At 32.4% G+C, this 20,198-nt stretch overlaps 1 protein-coding gene and 2 long non-coding RNA genes across 3 annotated transcripts; 1 reads left to right on the top strand and 2 right to left on the bottom strand.

Moving 5' to 3' along the window:
• Positions 1-1,006: 1,006 nt before the first annotated feature.
• On the bottom strand, positions 1,007-12,948 carry LOC139779939 (solute carrier family 35 member C2). Its single transcript, XM_071718469.1, has 8 exons — positions 12,848-12,948; positions 12,628-12,772; positions 11,700-11,930; positions 7,319-7,530; positions 7,141-7,213; positions 6,795-7,047; positions 6,456-6,631; positions 1,007-6,210 (listed from the first exon to the last, which is right to left on the bottom strand). The coding sequence occupies exons 3-8, from the start codon at positions 11,907-11,909 to the stop codon at positions 5,860-5,862; spliced, it is 1,275 nt and encodes a 424-aa protein (XP_071574570.1). The 5' UTR covers positions 11,910-11,930; positions 12,628-12,772; positions 12,848-12,948; the 3' UTR covers positions 1,007-5,859.
• A 1,613-nt stretch (positions 12,949-14,561) lies between these two features.
• On the top strand, positions 14,562-15,653 carry LOC139779943 (uncharacterized). The gene is made up of 3 exons (XR_011720065.1): positions 14,562-14,719; positions 14,901-14,968; positions 15,051-15,653. It is a non-coding gene; the product is annotated as an uncharacterized lncRNA (long non-coding RNA).
• LOC139779944 (uncharacterized) lies at positions 15,637-19,479 on the bottom strand. The gene is made up of 2 exons (XR_011720066.1): positions 18,577-19,479; positions 15,637-18,453 (listed from the first exon to the last, which is right to left on the bottom strand). It is a non-coding gene; the product is annotated as an uncharacterized lncRNA (long non-coding RNA).
• Between the last annotated feature and the right edge of the window lie 719 nt (positions 19,480-20,198).

Below are 20,198 nucleotides of genomic sequence, written 5' to 3'. Positions count from 1 at the left end.
GAGAAAATGTCTATTGCCTATTGCCCGAGTGATAAAGATCGCAAAACTAACTATTGCTGCGTGAAATGCAAGAAACCAACTTGCGATGATCATCGCGTTACGTGCTGCGTGCCGTGCTTTGTGTAGCGTGTTTTTTACGACTTACATTAATGTATTTTTCTAGATAAACAATAAAGTAATGTTGGGATACTTAACTATTCAGTTATTACTTATTTTATTACTAATTTTTTTATTATTAAATATTTATTACTATTTTTACTACGAAATTTGGGGCTAATTTATTGGCAATTTTAAGGTCGCAAACTTAAGCATTTAATTTCAAAATAATTGCATGCAATATTTTTTTTATGAAAGGTACGTTTTTTCCCTTCAATTTCCGTTTTGATTCATTTCGATATCTTTATTTGTCTTAAAGTTATGATTTTTTGAGTAAACAAATGATTTTACCCCTAGTTACTCCATTTTTTAAATATAAATTATGTGAAAAAATTAAATTGTTTATAATTTTATGATTGATACTTCAAATTGAAGGTTTGAATTACCTCCATAAATTTTTTCAGATTTTTTGTAACACATTAACACTTAAAAAAAACGTCAGGACGAAAACGACCCACGTATGCGGCGTAAAGGTGCCAAAAAAACCTATGCGGACGAAGGGTTAAGGCTCACCCCCACCCCGCCTACATGTGTACTATTTATGCACACTTATCAGTAAATTACTTCTCTTAGCACTGACACAAACTTGTAAATTGCTCAAACTTTTTTTGTTCATAACTTTTAAATAAGCAATGAGCGACGATTAAGTTATTAAGGAAAAGTTACTCAGAGTATATGAAAGTCAAAGTCCTCGGAGGTGGCTAACTTGATGTGTATTTTTATCGTGTGGTTTTTAGAGAGATAGAGAAAGAATTATTTATTGTTTGCATTTTGTGAAAATAATGCATTTACATTATTATTTAATATTTATTTATAAAATATCCAGAAAGAAAATAGATTTGCCAAGAAATAACATTTTTATATGTAAAATATTTATTAAGCTTTAATCAAATTACAAAATCCATCCTCAATATGAGGAGGGATTTGAAACTAAAATTAACTTTATACACTTTTTTGGTACAATACTTTACTATTAACATGTTGAATATAACACATGTGAACTATTATTAATGTTCATAATAATAATTTATAAGTGTACATAGGATTTTAAAAAATGTATGTTTAAATAATTTTTTCTGTTACATTAATAATGTGTTTCAACTAGTGCGTTTAAATTTATTATATTGTGCGTTTATTATTAGAAAAATGTTATACAAACACTGAATTATCATTATATTATTCTGGACGCGTGTCTTAAGAGAAAATTTTATACATACACAAAAAAAATATATATCTATATATAATTTAAACGGATTAATATATTGCATAGCAAAGCTCTTGGTCATAATAATGATCGCGGTACTTTGAAAGGAATGAAGACTCTGACCGCGCAGGCATACAAATCTGTGATCGTGAGATAAGCCACGAACATGCGTGCGCAATCGGGAGTCTGATAGTTCTGATACTCAAGCTTACGACAACGTGGACAACACCTACTGAGCAGATCTACTACAACTCTTTAAGTTAAGTGATCAATGTTCAGTTGTGTTGTGCCCTAGCACCCGCTCTCCTCTTGTTCATACTAATTAAAAACAATAACATCAATAATAATAATTTATAGTCTTCATATGTAACAACATTTTTCTAGCAATATTAATACACACGAAATCCATTTCACACTTTCATTTTTGTACTTCGCAATTTTTTAAGCTATTCTTATCTTATATCCTTATGCGACAATACTATATAGAAATATTACATTTAACATTTCACAGCAAACATATTATATTGCTAATTAAATCTTTTGTGATGCATTGAATATATCAAATTATACAAATATTTAGAAGAATGTTAAAAGATGTTTAAAAAATACACGAGACTACCACTTTTTAATGTTAATTGTTAACAAATTTGTGGCATGTTATCTCTGGTATATCAAATTTTATAAAGCATAATGGACTATGACCAGTTTGAGCCCCGAGTCATGTAGTCATATACTGATCAATAGGAGGGTACTCACGAAGTACGAAACCAAGTTTTAATTGCCTAATTGAAGTCTGGCGAGCGTACGAACCTTATCCCTCTTCAGGTTCCTCTTCCTCAGCAGAGCTCTCTAATTATACAAAAATATCGCTGACTGCTGTTGCTGACGCATGGATGTCTTTATCAAGGGTATTAGGCATATCCCAAATATCATACGACTGTCATCATGTGCGCACAACCCAACACCCAACCGTATGACATCCAAATCTGAACTTCTCTGACATAACGGCACAAATCGCGTTCAGGGACTTACAAGGAAACGTTTGGAACTGTCCTTCACCGATTTTGATAGGTTTTAGGTTTTAGATATGTTGTAGAATAGTGAAAAATAACAGACGTGTTTTTTTTTATCGACTTCGAAGCATATTATGGAGTTGAAATAACTTCTCGAAAGAAATTCCATATATTTGATTACGAGTGAATATCTTTGAAACTGTGAGGTATATGGAAAAATGTTTTAGACAAAACAGTTGCGGTATTAAGTAATCTCTGTATTCGTGTTTAGATTTTTTATGTCATTTTTAAACATATTTTAACTCCCACTCTTTAGTGTTATTTTTGCAAAAATATAACTTTTTACAAAAATCTAAATACACACACGATTATAGAGATTAACCTCTTTGTCTAAAATATTTTTTCATATACCGCACGGTTTCAGGAATTTATTCGTAATCAAATATATGAAATTTCTTTCGAAGGGTTGTTTCAACCTCTAAACAAGCTCCGAAGCAGATAAAAAATAATACGTATCTGTTATTTTTCGCTACAACATATAATTCTACAACATATCCAAAGCACATCAAAATCGAAGAGGGATAGTTCCAAACGTTCCCTTGTTAGCCGCGTTAATACTGTACCAAATACATTCCAGACATTATTTCAATGTCTTTGGTTCAATCCTATACCGCCGTCACCACAGGGGAAATGTGCCCTGGACGCAGAGAAATTGGAAGACCAGTGATACATGGTCATAATAACGATTTTCGGAGAGCTCTAGCACTCAAGGGATTTATTTTACAAGGTTGTGCTCAGGGAGTAAGATATAAGGAGACCGATCTCCGTACTATGAAAGTGGTCAATTTTTGGGCGAAAGTTGGTGGCGCTGGTGTTCCAAAAACGGTACCCTCGCTGCTGGTGACAGGCGGCTGAACAAAATTACGCGATGCGTAAGGTTGGAATTTTACTACATTGAAGTACACTGAGAAAAAAATCAATTACATGTGCTATCACGGGGTGCCAAAAACATAAGTAATTTTCAATTGTATTATTATTAGACCCAAATATCCGGATTATTAAACCAATAACTTAATTATTATTATTAGATCCAATTATAAAAAAAATAATTTAATTATTGATTTAATAAATCCAGATATTGAATGTAATAATAATACAATTGAATAAACTACTTATGTGTTTGGCGGCACCCCGTGATTGCACTTTAATTGAAGCAACAGCTTTTTTTTCTCAGTGTATAAGAAAAGTGAGTTAAAAAGTGAGTTATAATAGTGAATTTTAATGAATTATTATGGCTATGTTCAATAGAACAAAAATAGATTTGTAAATAACATTATTAATCGAAACTACGAAATACTGTGCTGTGGTATAATAATAATCATGTAATAATTCTAGGTAGGCTAATTCTTGATAGGCTTAGGTTTTTCATTCCCAATTTTTTGTACTTTGTTCTTTGCGAACGATAGCCAGTTTTGCACTCCGGCACAAAACAAGACATTTCAATACTTTTCACTTTCAATAAATTATACGAATTATACGAATATTACGTAAATCTGATCGGTCTTATGGCTGATGGCAGAGAACGAGGAATAAAACGTAAACGTTTCGACGCACTAAAAAAATTTTTATATAAAAACATCTAAATATATATAATCATATAATATTATATAATATATTATATAAAATATGTCTGTACATATATGTCCATACTATGTTTCTTTTTCTTTTGTATAATCTCTGTTCGTATGTACAAGACAAATAATAAGAAAAAGAATTAGAAAATAATTAAAAGGATAATTTTTGCATTTTTTTTTCAAAAAAATAAAGTCTGCAAATGTGAAAAATTTGTTCATATATAATCATATTTTATATACATTATTACATTTATATATGATTATATATGATTATATATAGGCAAAAAATGGACAATGCAAAAATTATTCTTTTAATTATTTTCTAATTCTTTTTCTTATTATTTTTCTTGTACATACAAACAGAGATTATACAAGAGAAAAAAAAACTTATATGGACATATTTTATATAATATTTTATATAATATTATATAATTATATATATTTAAATATTGTTTTATATAAAAAATTTTTTACCATGACGTGTCGGCACGTACTGTCGTCGCCAAAGTTGACACTTGAACATTGAAACGGATCGTCACGTGACCCACCAATGATGGAACACAAGCGCTGCGAGTGGTAACATTTAACACTCAACTTTCGCCCAAAATCAGGCCAGGTTTTTGCGGGTAGCCAAGTATGGAGATCGGTCTCCTTATATCTTACTCCCTGGTTGTGCTTATGGAATTTTTTAATCCTCTTTTGATGCCCTACAATTCTAGCCAAGCCTAATCTGTTCGTCGGGGGCCCAACTTTCGTAAGAAACTGCCCGGGAAAAAAAAATTATATATAATTATATATAAATATATATGATTATATATAATGCAATTATATATGAATTTTGTTTCTATATGATCATATATAATTATATATAATCATATATAATCATATATGAACATATATAATGATATTATATATATGTAAATATATATAATCATATATGACCATATATAGTCAATATATATTAAAAAAGAACTGTTAACTTCGATAATAAAGCATTGATAAATTAAGATGTATATTTTTTCAAAAGCTGTAGAATTAAAAGTAAAATGATTTATTCCATGTATTATAACTTGGCACTGCTTGAAGTGAGATAGTGCCGTGTCTCTTGATACCGTTTTTATACCACTGTTCGTCAAATTTTAAATACGAGAAACGAATCCTATCAAATGCCATTTATTGGATAATCCGAATTTAAAGTTTATATATGATTATATATAATCATATATAATCTACACGGATAAATGCTTTTTATATATAATTTATATATAAATTATATGAATTCATATATAATCATGTCAAATTGTATAAGATAAGAAACATTTATATATATTTAAATATATTTTAATCGCCTGTATAATTATATATAATTATATATAATCATATATAATTATATATGATATCATATATAAGTACAGAAATTTTGCTTTTTATATATAACGCTACATGAAATTATATATAATCATATATAATCAGGGTTATATATACTTCCATATGAATCTTGTATGTATCCATACATGAGTGCATATATGATCTATTGTTCATATCTAGTTATATTTGGAATTATATATGCCTATATATGATATATGGACCCATATATAATTTTATATAAAGAACCAAATTTCATACATAATCACATATAATCATATATATTAATATAAAATTATATATAATCTTTTTTTCCCGGATGGGCATAGTCCTTTGTGATGTAAAATTTGATATCAACAACTTCATTATTGGTTGTAAAATTTACATTGGAAAAATATAGAATGCTATAGTCATAACATACATTGTTTGGAATGTTCTCCTCAGTAAAAAATAATTCCTTATATTAGGTCTAAAAATTCACAATGTATCACTGTTCTCTGCGTTGCAAAATATCTGATAATATTTGGGTCGAGTTATCACCTTCCCTCAAATCACCATCCTCATCTGAACTAAATTCAGCGTTAAGAAGATTCATTAAAGACGTCGACTTTTCCGTCAGTAATGGCACATTTGAATCAGTTCCTTCTTCGTGTTTAGCACTGTTGCTTGCCATTTTCGATTGTAATTCCATATTATCAACTACTTTCTTTCGTTTAAGCAATACCTTCTGGATAATGTGAAGTATTATACCACCAAGGCACATTAACAATCCTACAAAGTTAAGGCTAGTCATTTGGTCACCTTTCAACACAAAGGCCAACGCTAATGTACATATTTCCTATAAAAAATCAGAAAAAAATGAAATTATCTATGAAATGTTTTTGACATGTTTTTGTTAATAAAGTTTGTAAAAACATGTAATTATCTAATATTAATCTAATAATCTCTTAATATCTAAATTTTATCTAATCTTGTATTTTTTAAAATTATTGTTTGTAATAGAGATGGATTGTAATAGAGATAAACATGACATATGTGTTGCAATATGGAAAAAAGCAATAAAATTGATTAATGTCATTTTACCTTAAATATTCCCGAGATCGACAATGTCAGACTAGAGGTATAAGTAACAACTAAAAATTCCATCACTTCCATACTAAATGCTAAAATGGCACCTGCTACTACAGCACCTGTAGTCAATAAAATGCTACCGATATTGCCCCAATTGGTGATTCTAATACCGTCGTATATTCTACCACCTGAAATTTAAAACATTTTTTAAACTGGAAATTATAATAAGATATTATATTACAACAAACCATGAAATGTTAAAAAAAAGAACTGTTTTTCATTGGGGTGACTTATGAGGTCTAATCAATTGTAGAATTCTATTAAAATTCTGTTATAAAAATGGAGAGTTACCTTCAAACCACAAAGTCACTGACATTGCGGGTAACAGCATCCAAGGCTGCATATAATACATCATGTCTATTGGATCGTGGAGACCAAGTTTGGATCTTTGCATAATGAGTTGTGTCATAGTCCATCGAATACCACTCGCGAACGATGCCAAGAGACACAATATAAAACCAAGAATGCCAAATTGAGTAGATTTATAAGTGAACATTACTAATCCTCCTGCTATCATCACCACTATTCCTACTAGAGACCACGACTGCAATAAATAGTAATTATTACTTACCTGCTAAAGGTATAAGCTTAATAAATACTTGATAAATACCATAGTTTCATTGAAAATCAGTCTTACCTTTTTCTCTAATTTGAATAGAAGAGAAAATCCAAGAATAAATATAATAGTGGTTGATTTAGTCATAGTGACTCTAGAAAGAAATGTCACGTACAACTATATGTAATAAATCATTAACATTTTAATACATAATATTTTTTAAGTTTTCCTAAGTTGTTCTAAGACTTATAATACTTACAAAGATATCGAGATCATTGAAAGTGCCCAATTTGATAAACCAATATCGACACCACTGGCTATGCCAGGTACCATTATTGAGTAAATTATATTTTGCCATGGAAGATTTATCCGTTTACCATTGTAACATCTTCTAATGCATCTTATTAATGCGGACAGTGCAAATTTTATGACCAAGTGGCAAACTACAACCCCAAGTGGAAAATCAAATCCCTAAAAGTATTGTATAATAGTTGTGTTAATAAATAAATAAATAAATAAGTAAATACATAAATATACATACATACATACATGTGTGCGTGCGTGCGTGTGTGTATGTGTGTGTGTGCGTGTGTGTCCCAAAATATTTGGGACAATGCTCGTGTGCAGATAGAGCGGATTAAACCGAGTCCAAAATTCCTGTACCATTTAAATACACTCAGATTTTTTTTTATAAATACTAGGTGCGCAACTAAGTTTCCGGGTTTCACACATAGATGGCACCAATAACACATGTACTCGACTTACATGTCTGAAGTTGTCTGAAGTTATAGCTTGGACATCTGTTAACAATAACCAGTCGTTATATAAACACATATCGCAACGCAAAAATATTTTTTCTAACAACGGAGATGTCGAGTTTTGTGCCAAATAAACAGCATTTGCGGGAAGCTTTGCTTTTCTGCTTTAACTTGAAAAAAAAATGCAGCTGAAGCACGTCGTTTGCTTGAGGAGGCCTACGGCGAACATGCACCATCGAAAACTACCTGTAAAGATTGGTTTAAACGCTTCAGAAGTGGCGATTTCGACACTGAGGACAAGGAGCGCTCCGGAAGACCAAAAACAATTGAGGACGCCGATCTGCAAGCGTTATTGGATGAAGATGATACGCAAACACAAGATCAACTTGCGGAGGCATTAAACATGACTCACCAAGGTATTTCCAAACGTTTACATGCCATGGGAAAAATTCAAAAAGAAGGAAAATGGGTGCCGCATGAGTTGACTGAGAGACAGATGGAAAATCGAAGAGCCACTTCCGAAATTTTGCTTTTGCGGCATGAAAGAAAGAGTTTTCTTCATCGAATTGTTACTGGCGATGAGAAGTGGATATATTTAGAGAATCCCAAACGCAAAAAATCGTGGCTTTCACCTGGTGAAGAATCAACATCGACGGCACGGCCAAATCGTTTTGGAAAGAAGACAATGCTCTGCGTTTGGTGGGACCAGAAAGGAATCGTGTACTATGAGCTGCTGAAACCGGGCGAAACTGTCAATGGGCATCGCTACCGACAACAACTGATCAATTTAAACCATACATTGCTCGAAAAACGGCCAGAATGGGACACGAGACACGAACGAGTGATATTGCAGCACGACAACGCTCCGTGCCATCGCAGTTCCATCGTCCAGGACACCATCAAAACGCTGAAATGGGATCTGCTACCACACCCGCCGTATTCGCCAGACCTGGCGCCTTCCGATTATCACTTGTTCCGGTCGATGGCGCATGGCTTGGCTGGGCTACACTTGACCAATTTCGAAGAAGTGCAAAATTGGTTGGATGAATGGTTTCGGCCCAAAGACGCGTCGTTTTATTGTCGCGGTATTCATGTATTGTCAGAGAGATGGCGAAAATGTATAGCTAGCGAGGGACGATACTTTGAATAAACCATTTTTTGTATTTCTCTTGAAATTTTCCATTTTTTATTGATCAAAAAAACCCGGAAACTTAGTTGCGCACCTAGTATGATTTATTTATAATTTTTTAAACCAATATATCGTTGGCCACAATTTAAAAATCTGAAAAAATTCTCAAAAATCCTATATCAGATATCAAAATTTTTAACCCAGAGTAGGCTGGCGTTTGCTTCTATTTTTTTTCGAGCTTTTTTGAGCTTTTTCGAATTTTTTTCGAAAAAAATGTTGAAAAAATTAGAAGCATAAGTCAGTCCACTGTAGGCTGTTGCTTGAACATCTTTATATATAACGCAGGATTTTTGAGAATTTTTTCAGATTTTTCCGACACAATTTTTTTTATTTTGGAAAATCGCTTTAAAAAAATTTGAAAAAATTCTGCGTTATATATAAAAATGTTCAAGCAACAGCCTACAGTGGACTGACTTATGCTTCTAATTTTTTCAACGTTCTTTCGAAAAAAATTCGAAAAAAAGAAGCGAACGTCGGTCCATTTTGGATCAAGGCTTAAAAATTTTGATATCTGATATAGGATTTTTGAGAATTTTTTTAGATTTTTAAATTGTGGCCGACGATATATTAGTTTAAAAAATTATAAATAAATCAAATTTATAAAAAAAAAATCTAAAAAAATCTTTAAAAAATCTGAGTGCATTTTAGAGTTGGAACAATAACATAAAAAATCGCGGACCAAATCAGAGAGGTCGAGGGTCAAACCAGGTCGATTTGGCATGAAATGCGCCATTGTATACACAGGGTGTCCCATTTTAATCAATCACCCCCAAAAACTTTTTTATTTGTGATTCTAGAAAGAAATGCTTCAGATGAAAGTTGTTTGGTTTGAAAGGGGACATATGATTCTAATGTGAGTCGTGTAATATATGTCGTCATTTTCAAGAAATTTTAAAGGAGATTAATTTTTTTAATGGAACTTGATTTTTTCCTTGAGATAAGTTGCAGATCTCGTCGAGAGGTTTTTAAAACACTATAACAAAGCTCTCTTTCGATAAGGATTTCCTGAGATATTTTAAATATTGTCATATTTTTAATATAAAATATGAAATATCTCGTAAAGTATTAATTCACTTTTCAATGACTTTACGTTGATACTTTGATACGTAGAATAACGAAATAAACTAATTGTTGTAAAAAAATAACAGAAAAAATTATTTTAAAAAATTTGATTGGATTTTGTAAACGCATTCAATTGTGCAAAATTGTAAATGTAAAAATTAATTTTATTGTTTGCTTCCTTTCATATTTTATGTACAAAAGTGTCAAAATAAAGTAATGAAAAAGTGAATACTTTACGATATATTTCATATTTTATATTAAAAAATATCATGACAAAATTTAAAATATCTCAGGTAATCTTTAACGAAAGAGAGATTTATTATAGTGTTTTGAAAACGTCTCGACGATATCTATAACTTTTATCTCAAATCCTATCGGATGCCATCTATCGAATAATCCGAATTTAAAAGTGTAATAAATATAATACACATGTGTTGTGTTTATATATGGATATATGTAATCTACGTGGATAAATGCTTTAATATATAATTTATATATAAATTATAAGAACTCATATATAATCATGTCAAATTGTATATGTATATATAAAAGCATTTATCCACGTAGATTACACATATTCATATATATACACAACACATGTGTATTATATTTATTACACTTTTAAATTCGGATTATCCGATAGATGGCATCGGATAGGATTTGTTTCTCGTATTTAAAATTTGACGAACAATAAGAACGGTATCAAGACACGGCAGCGTCTCACGCCAAGCAGCGCCAAGTTATAATATGGGATAAATCGCTTCACTTTTGATTCTATAGCTTTTGAAAAAATATACACTTAATTTATCAATGCTTTATTCTTATTGAAGTTAACAGTTCTTTTTCAATATACATATATTGATTATATATGGTCATATATAATCATATATGATATTATATATAAGTACGGAAATTTTGCTTTTTATATATAACGCTACATGAAATTATATATAATCATATAGAGTTATATATACTTCCATATGAATCTTATATGTATCCATACATGAGTACATATATGATCTATTATTCATATCTAGTTATATTTGGAATTATATATGTCCATATATAATGATATATGGACCCATATATAATTTTATATAAAGTACCAAATTTCATATATGTATAATCATATATAATCATATATAATCATATATATTTTTATGTAATTATATGTAATCATATATAACCTTTTTTTCCTGGGAAGAGAAAAATCAAGTCCAATTTAAGAAATTAGTCATCTTTAAAATTTTTTAAAAACGATGACGTCTACGACATAACTCACATAAGAATCATGTTTTCCCTTTCAAACCAAACAACTATCGTCTGAAGCATTTCTTTCTAGAATCACAAATAAAAAAGTTTATGGAGGTGATCGATTAAAATGGGACATTTGTGTGTGTGTGTGTGTGTGTGTGTGTGCGTGTGTGTATATATATGTGTATATATATATATATATATATATATATATATATATATATATATATCAAGTATATATTTATATATCTAAAAGATTTTATTCATTTTGTTTCAAGAAAATGCAACTCATCCTTATGAGATTTTATTGTTTTTTCTTCATATTAACCAAAACATGTAAAAAGTTATCATTTTAGGTTATCAATATAATTACTCACATATGTATTGTAAAGCCATGGATTATAAAATGTAAGGCTTATCGACAAAATAAAGTAAGCGGAGATCAATAAAAACACGTGGAATGCTATTCTCCAAAATGTAGGTTCTGGCTTCGTCACATTTTGGAAATCTGGAGCATTTTGTGGCAAGTACTCGGATGTATCAACATCATCTCTAGCAATTTGGTATTTTACATGTGAGCGTGTCATATTCCCAAAGTAAAAAAATTTCTGAAAAAAATTAGAATACACGTTTGGCAACACAAAACTTGCTATGAAAAAAATGAAAAAGGCAAAAAAGTAAAATAAAAAATTTACAAATACAAAAATTTACAAAGATTTATAAATATTTGTCTCATTTTATTTCATACTATATTATCAATAATATAGAAAATAAAAATTCTTATTTCTATATTTGTCAAAAATGTTTTAATCAGGAATAGGAAACAAATATATTCTACTTTGTATAAAATATGCATAAATACATTATAATAATTTTTAAGACACATAGCATATTTTTTTTCTGTTTAAAAAATTACTACAAATTATGATAATTTTCAATAGGTAATTAATCGCCAGTGATGAAATAATACAACAAGAATGTTAATCGGCCTGACTGGCAAAATTAACATTCTCGTTGTATGATAAGTTTAATACAAAAAACATTTCTAAAAAAACTACGTAGTGATTACAGATGTATCATAGTTTCAATGTATATAATTCTCAAAATAACAGCTTTCGTTATTTTTTAAAAATTTCACAAATAACTTCTTTAAAGTAAGATTTGATTCTTTTTGCTTCAAACATTTTCTTAGAATAACAAACAATTCTTATAAAATAAAGTTTATTTCGTTAGCATCACTGATTAACACAATAAGAATTGTAAAAGAAAATTATAAAATTTGAAATAAAAATTTGTGAAACGTACCGCCTTGTTATATAAAGCCTTGAGTCTAAAGAGATTGTAAGCAAACCATTGCGTGAGAATTACTGTATACGTCAATCGTCCGGAAATGAAAAGCGCCCATATGCCTGCATATGTCACTCACAATACCATTACCACTTTCACTCGTCTGAAAAAAATAGAGATTAAGGGATAAATTAAAAGGCTCGTCGATTATCCATTGAAGTTGCTCGATCGTTCTCACCTTGATTTCAACATATAAAAGTGTGAGAAAGTACCGCGTCAACCCTAACCTATATAACCTAAAATTATAGCGCAAACACGACGCTGTTCGGCTGTTTAGACACTGTTATGGAGGGTTTTCATGGGGTGTGTTTAGGTAAGACACCGCTACTGTAGCGCTACACGAATGCGTACCAGCCATTGGTTGTTCATGGTAGCGCTACCATGAACAGCCAATGGCTGGTACGCATTCGTGTAGCGCTACAGTAGCGGTGTCTTACCTAAACACACCCATGGACAGTAAAATGCGAGTCGCAAAGTCGTGAGTCGCAAGAATTGACCAATCACAGTCGATTATTCTCCTGAAATTCGACTGTGATTGGTCAATTCTTGCGACTCACGACTTTGCGACTCGCATTGTAGACCCAACATAATTGTCGGTATTTACACGGCTTTTTGGTCTATGAATTCCGCCCTAGGATCCCCTTAACAGTTAGGCTGAGTTTCCACTGAGCGCGTCATGCGTCGCGTTATTACAAGTTAACCAATCAAAACATCCCATTTTATTACATTACTTGTGACGGGATGTTTAGATTGGTTAACGACAGACGACGCGACGCGTGACGCGCTCAGTGGAAACTCAGCCTTAGGACAACCCAGGGTCATGTTCCAAAACTCACTCTGGGTAACTAAAATCTATAGTTTACGTCACGTACACTATAGCATTTTAGTTAACTAGGCTGTGTTCGGAAACGTCACCCGAGTGCACACGAGTATACTCCCTTCTCTTTCTATCTCAGCGAGTTAGAAGGAGAAGGGAGTATACCCGTGTGTACTCGGGTGACGTTTCCGAACGCAGCCCTAGAGTGAGTTTTGGAACATGACCCAGGACAACCTCAATGAAGTTAGCCGGACAACTTCGACTTAAAACATTTTTTTTTTACGAATCGTTTGTTAGTCGTTTGTAAGTGATTGTTAGACTAATTTAAACATTTGTTAGTTAATAGGTTTTATGTAAACACGAAAATAATTTTTAGTGCTTTAATATAGCCGATAAATATAGAATTCTTTACAGTTTTTGTTTCAAAACGGGTTCAATCGATGCGAAATCGTTTGTTGAATCCGAATAAACTATATATAATTTAAATGTTTGTTGGATCAGGTTTCGATAAAAAAGGCGAAAAACTGTATGTGTTCTGTCACAGCTCCGTGGTCACATGCGCATGCTCCGTGGCCGCACGCACATGCGAAAAGTGCGCGAATTTGAAACATATATGTACTTATAATGCATTACTTGGCTTTCTCTCAATTTTAAATAAATATATCTATAAAATATATTATGGTCAAAGCCCGCGGCATTCCTAGTATTGACTGGTCAATTCTGCGGAATGACTGGTCAATCGTGCGGAATAACCAAGCGTCTTGACTCAAGCAGTTAGGTATCACGCTGGGAGTTTGATTAGTTTTATTATGCGAGGGAAGAGGCTCCCCTCCTCCGCCTATTTGCCCAGACAGCACACGGATATCCGAGGCCATCCATAAGACGTCCTTTAAGGATATTGAGGATGTTCATAAGCCATCCGTTTAACGTCCTTTGGACATTTTATGAACGTCCATAGTATATCTGTTTATGAAATTGGTGGACATGCTTACATCCCTAAAACATGTCCACAGGATATCCGATGGACGTCCTATGGACTAGAGTCCTATATTAGTAGAGAAACGCAAACTTTACCCCCACATTGCTGCCGTCGCCATCTTGTGCTCGTATACCCGTACGATATTAATCTACTACGACGACTGTATTAGGACTGTACCCCACCTTGCTGCCGTCACTATCTAGAGCCCATGGTGTTTCTACTTTTAGCCAGCGCAATCAGTGCTGTTTACTAAAGTAAGTATTTATTCTTCGTTGCAGTTCAATACCTGTATCAATATTACATCAATTTTTATGTAAGAAATGAAATAATGAAATGCATCGAACGTGACATTTTCGAATATTGAGAGATTTGTTGCTCGTTCGAGGTTAGGCTCCTACCAAGTTTTACGCTTTTCAATAATTTTCTTTTGTGCAGGGAGAAAGAGCAAGTTGTTTCACTGTCATATCAGCGAACCTGCTGGTTTATTTCTGAATATGTGTGAGGTAAATTCAGTTTTTTTATCTCAAATAAATTACAAATATCCGTCGAACCTAGTACTGTTACTTAACCTTGATCTTTCTGCAGAGCTCCAATTTAAATCTCATCTCTGCTCCATCGTCCAAGGCGGATGAAATACAGTATCTCAAGTTCCAGACCAGAATAGTGGAAGAAAAATTAAAAAATCTTCAAGAGCAGTATAACAGTGACTTTGCTACTTTTGAAAAAATGGTTTGTGAGATACACCTAATGAAGCAGGAGCTATACGTTGGCAAGCGCTTGCTAAAGGTTATGAGCTATAAAGGAGTTTGTAAAGAGTCTTAGTGTTTTGGGCTCGTTCTGTCTATAACGTAATTATAAACGGACTAATTGTACATTTATAATTTATAATGTAATAATACAGTGCCTCGCATTAATATTCGGACATCATAATACTTGAAAAAAATTAATCCGTATATTTATTTAAGAAATGTTGTTTTTTTAGTAAGTTGAAGCACAAAATGATACCCTACAAAATATTGAACTATTGAAGTTATAGTAATTTAAATTAATTCATATGTAAATGTATTTTATACAAAAATATATTTTTTGTTAAATGTCCGAATATTAATGCAAATCACTTCACTATATATGTATATATAAAATTGTATAATTGTTCTAATTTTGAAATAAATTATTATTTTCACAATATATTCTTTATTTTATGTAAATTTACATTAGTGGTAACGGTTTATCAGTCTTGAAATATGTAAAAATAAATACCCTGCCAGAGAACATAACACAAATAATATAGTACTCTGCATATGAGCATTGATACATATTATATATATTAATTTTATATAGAGATAAAATTTATGACTGACTGTTTATTTCATGATCTCACAATACATACATATTATATATAATACATAATACATACATATTATATATAATACATATTATATACATATAATATGTATGTATTGTGAGATCATGAAATAAACAGTCAGTCATAAATTTTGCACAGGTAAGAGACCGAATCAGCGAACGATAGCAAACCTGGCCGCAGTCTTACTGTTATAAATACGTTCAAAGTTCATTTCAGTACGTTTTTTTCTTGTTTTCAATCCATACATTTTCAGTCGCATTGTGATAAACCTCTTCAGGATTTTAGTAGTGATATTGTTTAAAGTACCTACAAGCTCGCGCAGAAGCCTGGGCTCAAGAAAATAGAATGAGGAACGACACACGTCTATTTTATTCAAGTGAAAGGAGATTGTGTATTTTACTAAACTGTATCACAAGTCGGTTTACCTTATGTTCGAAATTTATGTAACATAGTCATATTCAAAACCATTAGTAGCTCGATTAGATCTCACAGAAGATAGCATATTCAGTGCTCATACAAATAATAATCAGCTTAAAATAATAAAGGAATAATCATTAAAAGAACAATCCTTTCTTGAGCCGAAAGCGAAATGATAACTCTTGTTCAAAATAACACAGTTCGTTTAAGGAAAGTCGATGTCATAAATGATCACATTATAAAACTCTTAACGTAGTTAAGAATAATCTGGTATCAGTCTATCTCAAAGAAAAGGATCGTTCATAATAAACACATAAAAACATATAATGCGAATAAACACCATTTGACGAATATAAGAAATAATGAGTATGAAGTAATGCGTCAATTTACTGCAAGACAAAGAAGAATAATATGGAATAATGTACACTCCAATACATAATTTTAGTTGTTCAGATGAAGTGTTACTATTCTTATGAATAGAACAAGGAAAGCCATAAGGGCATAATTTATGTAAATTCTTACAGATCAGTATAACATTTTCCTAATTCTCGATCGACACATTAATTCAGACAATATGATATAATGCAGACCACAATATAGCAATATAATCGAAATCATTCAGAAAAGATAATGTAATAACTTAGTGAATTAAGGGTACATTCTCGTCAGTTGGGTCAAATTTTGGCAAAAATTGTTTTTTGCGGAATTCGATAGCTATAACTGTCTAGAATATCATGTTAAAAGGAAAAATCGAAATTCGTAACGGTTCAAAAGTTATGAGCCTCCGAGCCGACCGAGTCAAAGCAGGTAGCGAGCGACTCGAACGTGCAGGAATTAATTCGGCCCATTTATGAAGACCTTTCATCGCAAGATTTGTTGAACCGCTGCTGTGGAGGATTCACACAAAACAACAACGAGTGCTTCAACAAAACTGTGTGGCAGTTCGCTCCAAAACACTCTTTTTGCTCCTCCAATATTATAAATATTGCGACATATTTGGCCACCTGTATTTTCAATGAAGGTTTAAAACCGATTTTGAAAATTATGTCGATTATGGGAGTCACCATCGGCCCAAATGCATACGAGTATGCTTGCGCTCGCGACGCTAACCGCATAAAAGACGCCGAGCGGTTATCGTCGATTCATTCAATCGAGGCGAGAATGGCCAGACAAAATAAAAGATTGCAGGAGCAAGTCAATTTTGAAGAAACCGAAGGATTATTATATGGCCCTGGAATAGCTGACTAGCGGTAAATATCAAAATATAAACATTTATGTCGAAAAAACTATACTTAAAACTTTACGCGTTTTCTGGAAAACAACGTTTTTCGAGCTGGCGACCGTGATAACTCAGTCAATTTTCAACGAATCTTAATGTTTTTTTTTTTAAATACGCGTAATTAAACTCTCTATCGCATGAACCACAATTATGCCGATACGTTGTAAATTGATTTTTTTATAAACAAGAAAGTAACGAAAAAATTCATTAAAAACGCATATAAATTTCAAAACGCCGCCATTTTGTTATTTTTGGATAGATTTCATTTTTCGTGGTTCATGCCATAACCACACTCATACTAAACAAGAATCTTTTTCCATTTTTTGTTTCAGATGAATCTTATGACCTGTAGGACGGTCGCCAGCGAGGTCCTTTTTTTCGCAGCGGTCTACGGCGCAACGTACCCTACCTCGGGGTTATCATAAAATTAATTGAAAATTTTTTTAAATATACTTAAAAGTACTACAAATATACCTGAAAAATCGCGAATGTCTAGATTTATTACTTTCCTCAAAAAAAAATCATGAAAATAGCCTATTTTTCGGCCTTACTGATGAGAATGTACCCTTAATAGTTAATCACGCAGCAATAAAGTTTCGCTTCTCAATACAAGAAATGTAATCCGTAACGGTTCGGATACATAATATTATCTAAGATAATGGCTGAAAGCTCGTTAACGCAGGAATTCATCCAAGTGTAACTGCTGATTGCAAGTTAACGTAAAAGTTATGCAAAGAACGTAATTATTTCTCTCTTAGTAATTAATACCGATAGTGTAATTTTAATGAATAGTCAGAACAGATTAATCAACGTTTACCCGGGTTGCAACCACGAGACAAGTACACTAAGGAAAATATACTGAATTCAGTTTCCATCGTAACAAGCATCTGCGATGCAGACTTCTCTCTCTCTCTGTATCGGGAACTCTGAAACCAAGAACGATAATGTGTATAAACGATGTTTACACGTTACTCAAGAATGTGCGTAAACGATATTTACGCTCTACCCCATGATATGTTCTATGGTTTCGTCAGAGATCGTCGATTTACCTCTACACAGTAGATGCTTCCGATAGAAGCTCTTATCAGGGAAAATATGTCGGGCTTCACTCTCGTACGAGCATCCTTCGTCCAGCTATCAAGGATGTCCCCTCTTCTTTTGAGCGATACTCAAAGCAGCGATGGCGGCAGCTTTCTTTAGTCGGATAACGACGTTGTAATGGCAACGATCGTCCTTCGTTGACGTAGCTCGAACCGTGGGTGTCGATCCTCTCGTTTATATCGCAACCGTCAGTTCGCCGATAATATTAACTTTCGATTCGTCTAACAACTTAACTCTCGTTAAGAATCTAATGCCGAGTATAAACGTCTTACATAAAACGTCTCGTATTGCAAGAAGGAAAAGAAACGATTGAACACGACTCAATGTCGACCGAGAGACCCGTTACTGACGACGGACAAGGAACGAATGCCGGCTCGTCGTGCATCACGCACGCACCGGCACGCTCACGCAAGCGCTGTATCACTCCGCCGTTGCGCAATCAGTCCCTGGGACGCAACGCGGTCTGCGCCGCGCGCGCATTAATACATACTTTCGCTTATGAAATAGGTAACGGTACTTCCGCCGCCATCTTATGACAGCTTAACCGCACCATATACCACACCAATTACTACCACATATGTTGATTAATACACAATCTCTTTCTCCGGGTTAACTATCTTTTTAAACAGATATCATGGCAGAGAGGTACATCTGCTCCTTCCCAGACATACTGTAGCTCTTTTATTAAAAAGTCCACAATATATATATCTTTTTATTTAAGAATTTGATAAATATTTATACATAAAAAATATGCATAAATAATTAAGATATTGAAAAAATACGTTAATTATTAATGACAGCACATGCATAAACAATCTGCTTAGTTACTGTTCAAGTGACGGGACGTATGACTTATTACGCGACCCACAATCCGAACACGGTAATTTCTTATAAATTTTAATATTTTTTTAATTTTTAATATTTGAAACTTATTCTAAAACTTATTAAGAAGTTTAAATTTATTTTAATAATTACAATTAAGTATATTACATTAAAAAAAACTCTAATTAGAAAATCGGTCTTTCTAAAAAAAATTCGTAAGATAAGTAAACTAAACATCGCAAATCCATGATCCCATGTTTCTAAAATGATTTTTGCCGATAATATTGTATTAGTAACAATTTTTTAGTAAAAATATAAATAGCAAATGTTTAAGGAAAATATAAAAAAATATATAATTTAGTTATTTTGATATTTATTTATAAAAAATAAGAGATATATGCAAATTTGTTCGGGTATTGGGTACTGTTCGAGTACTGGGCCGTTCCCCTTATTGGCATCATTCTATCTTTATCATTCATTAGGCATAAACAAGGATAGAATAACGCCAATAGCGCTTTGAACATGCATCGGACCGCGGCCTAATTTGATTGGCTCACCCCTAGGTTCGCCATTTTGCCTCACTATCTGAGTCACTCCCCACCCTACAAGTTTCCAGACCTGTATGTATGTAAGACCATGACACCGAGGCTGCAGGATGCGGATTGGTCGTTCGCCATTAATGGGATATTTCCGCTTTGAGTATATTTTAGTAAAGATAGTGTATAGTATATGTCAATCTATGACATAT

This window comes from Temnothorax nylanderi, unplaced genomic scaffold (genome assembly GCF_030848795.1).
Source record: "Temnothorax nylanderi isolate EJ_2023f unplaced genomic scaffold, tnyl_v1.0 TNYL_tig0251_pilon, whole genome shotgun sequence".
Lineage (NCBI taxonomy): Eukaryota > Metazoa > Arthropoda > Insecta > Hymenoptera > Formicidae > Temnothorax > Temnothorax nylanderi.
Note: the sequence above shows the minus strand (reverse complement) of the source record. Positions and strands in the feature narration are given on the sequence as shown.

Bases quoted from the DNA above. Each gene is read 5' to 3' on its own strand.
- LOC139779939 (XM_071718469.1), bottom strand. From the start codon at position 11,909: ATGACACGCTCACATGTAAAATACCAAATTGCTAGAGATGATGTTGAT. The intron at 7,531-11,699 runs GTGAGTAATTAT...CAATACTTTTAG, and splicing joins CATGGCTTTACAATACATAT to GGATTTGATTTTCCACTTGG. The intron at 7,214-7,318 runs GTAAGTATTATA...ATTTCTTTCTAG, and splicing joins TCAATGATCTCGATATCTTT to AGTCACTATGACTAAATCAA.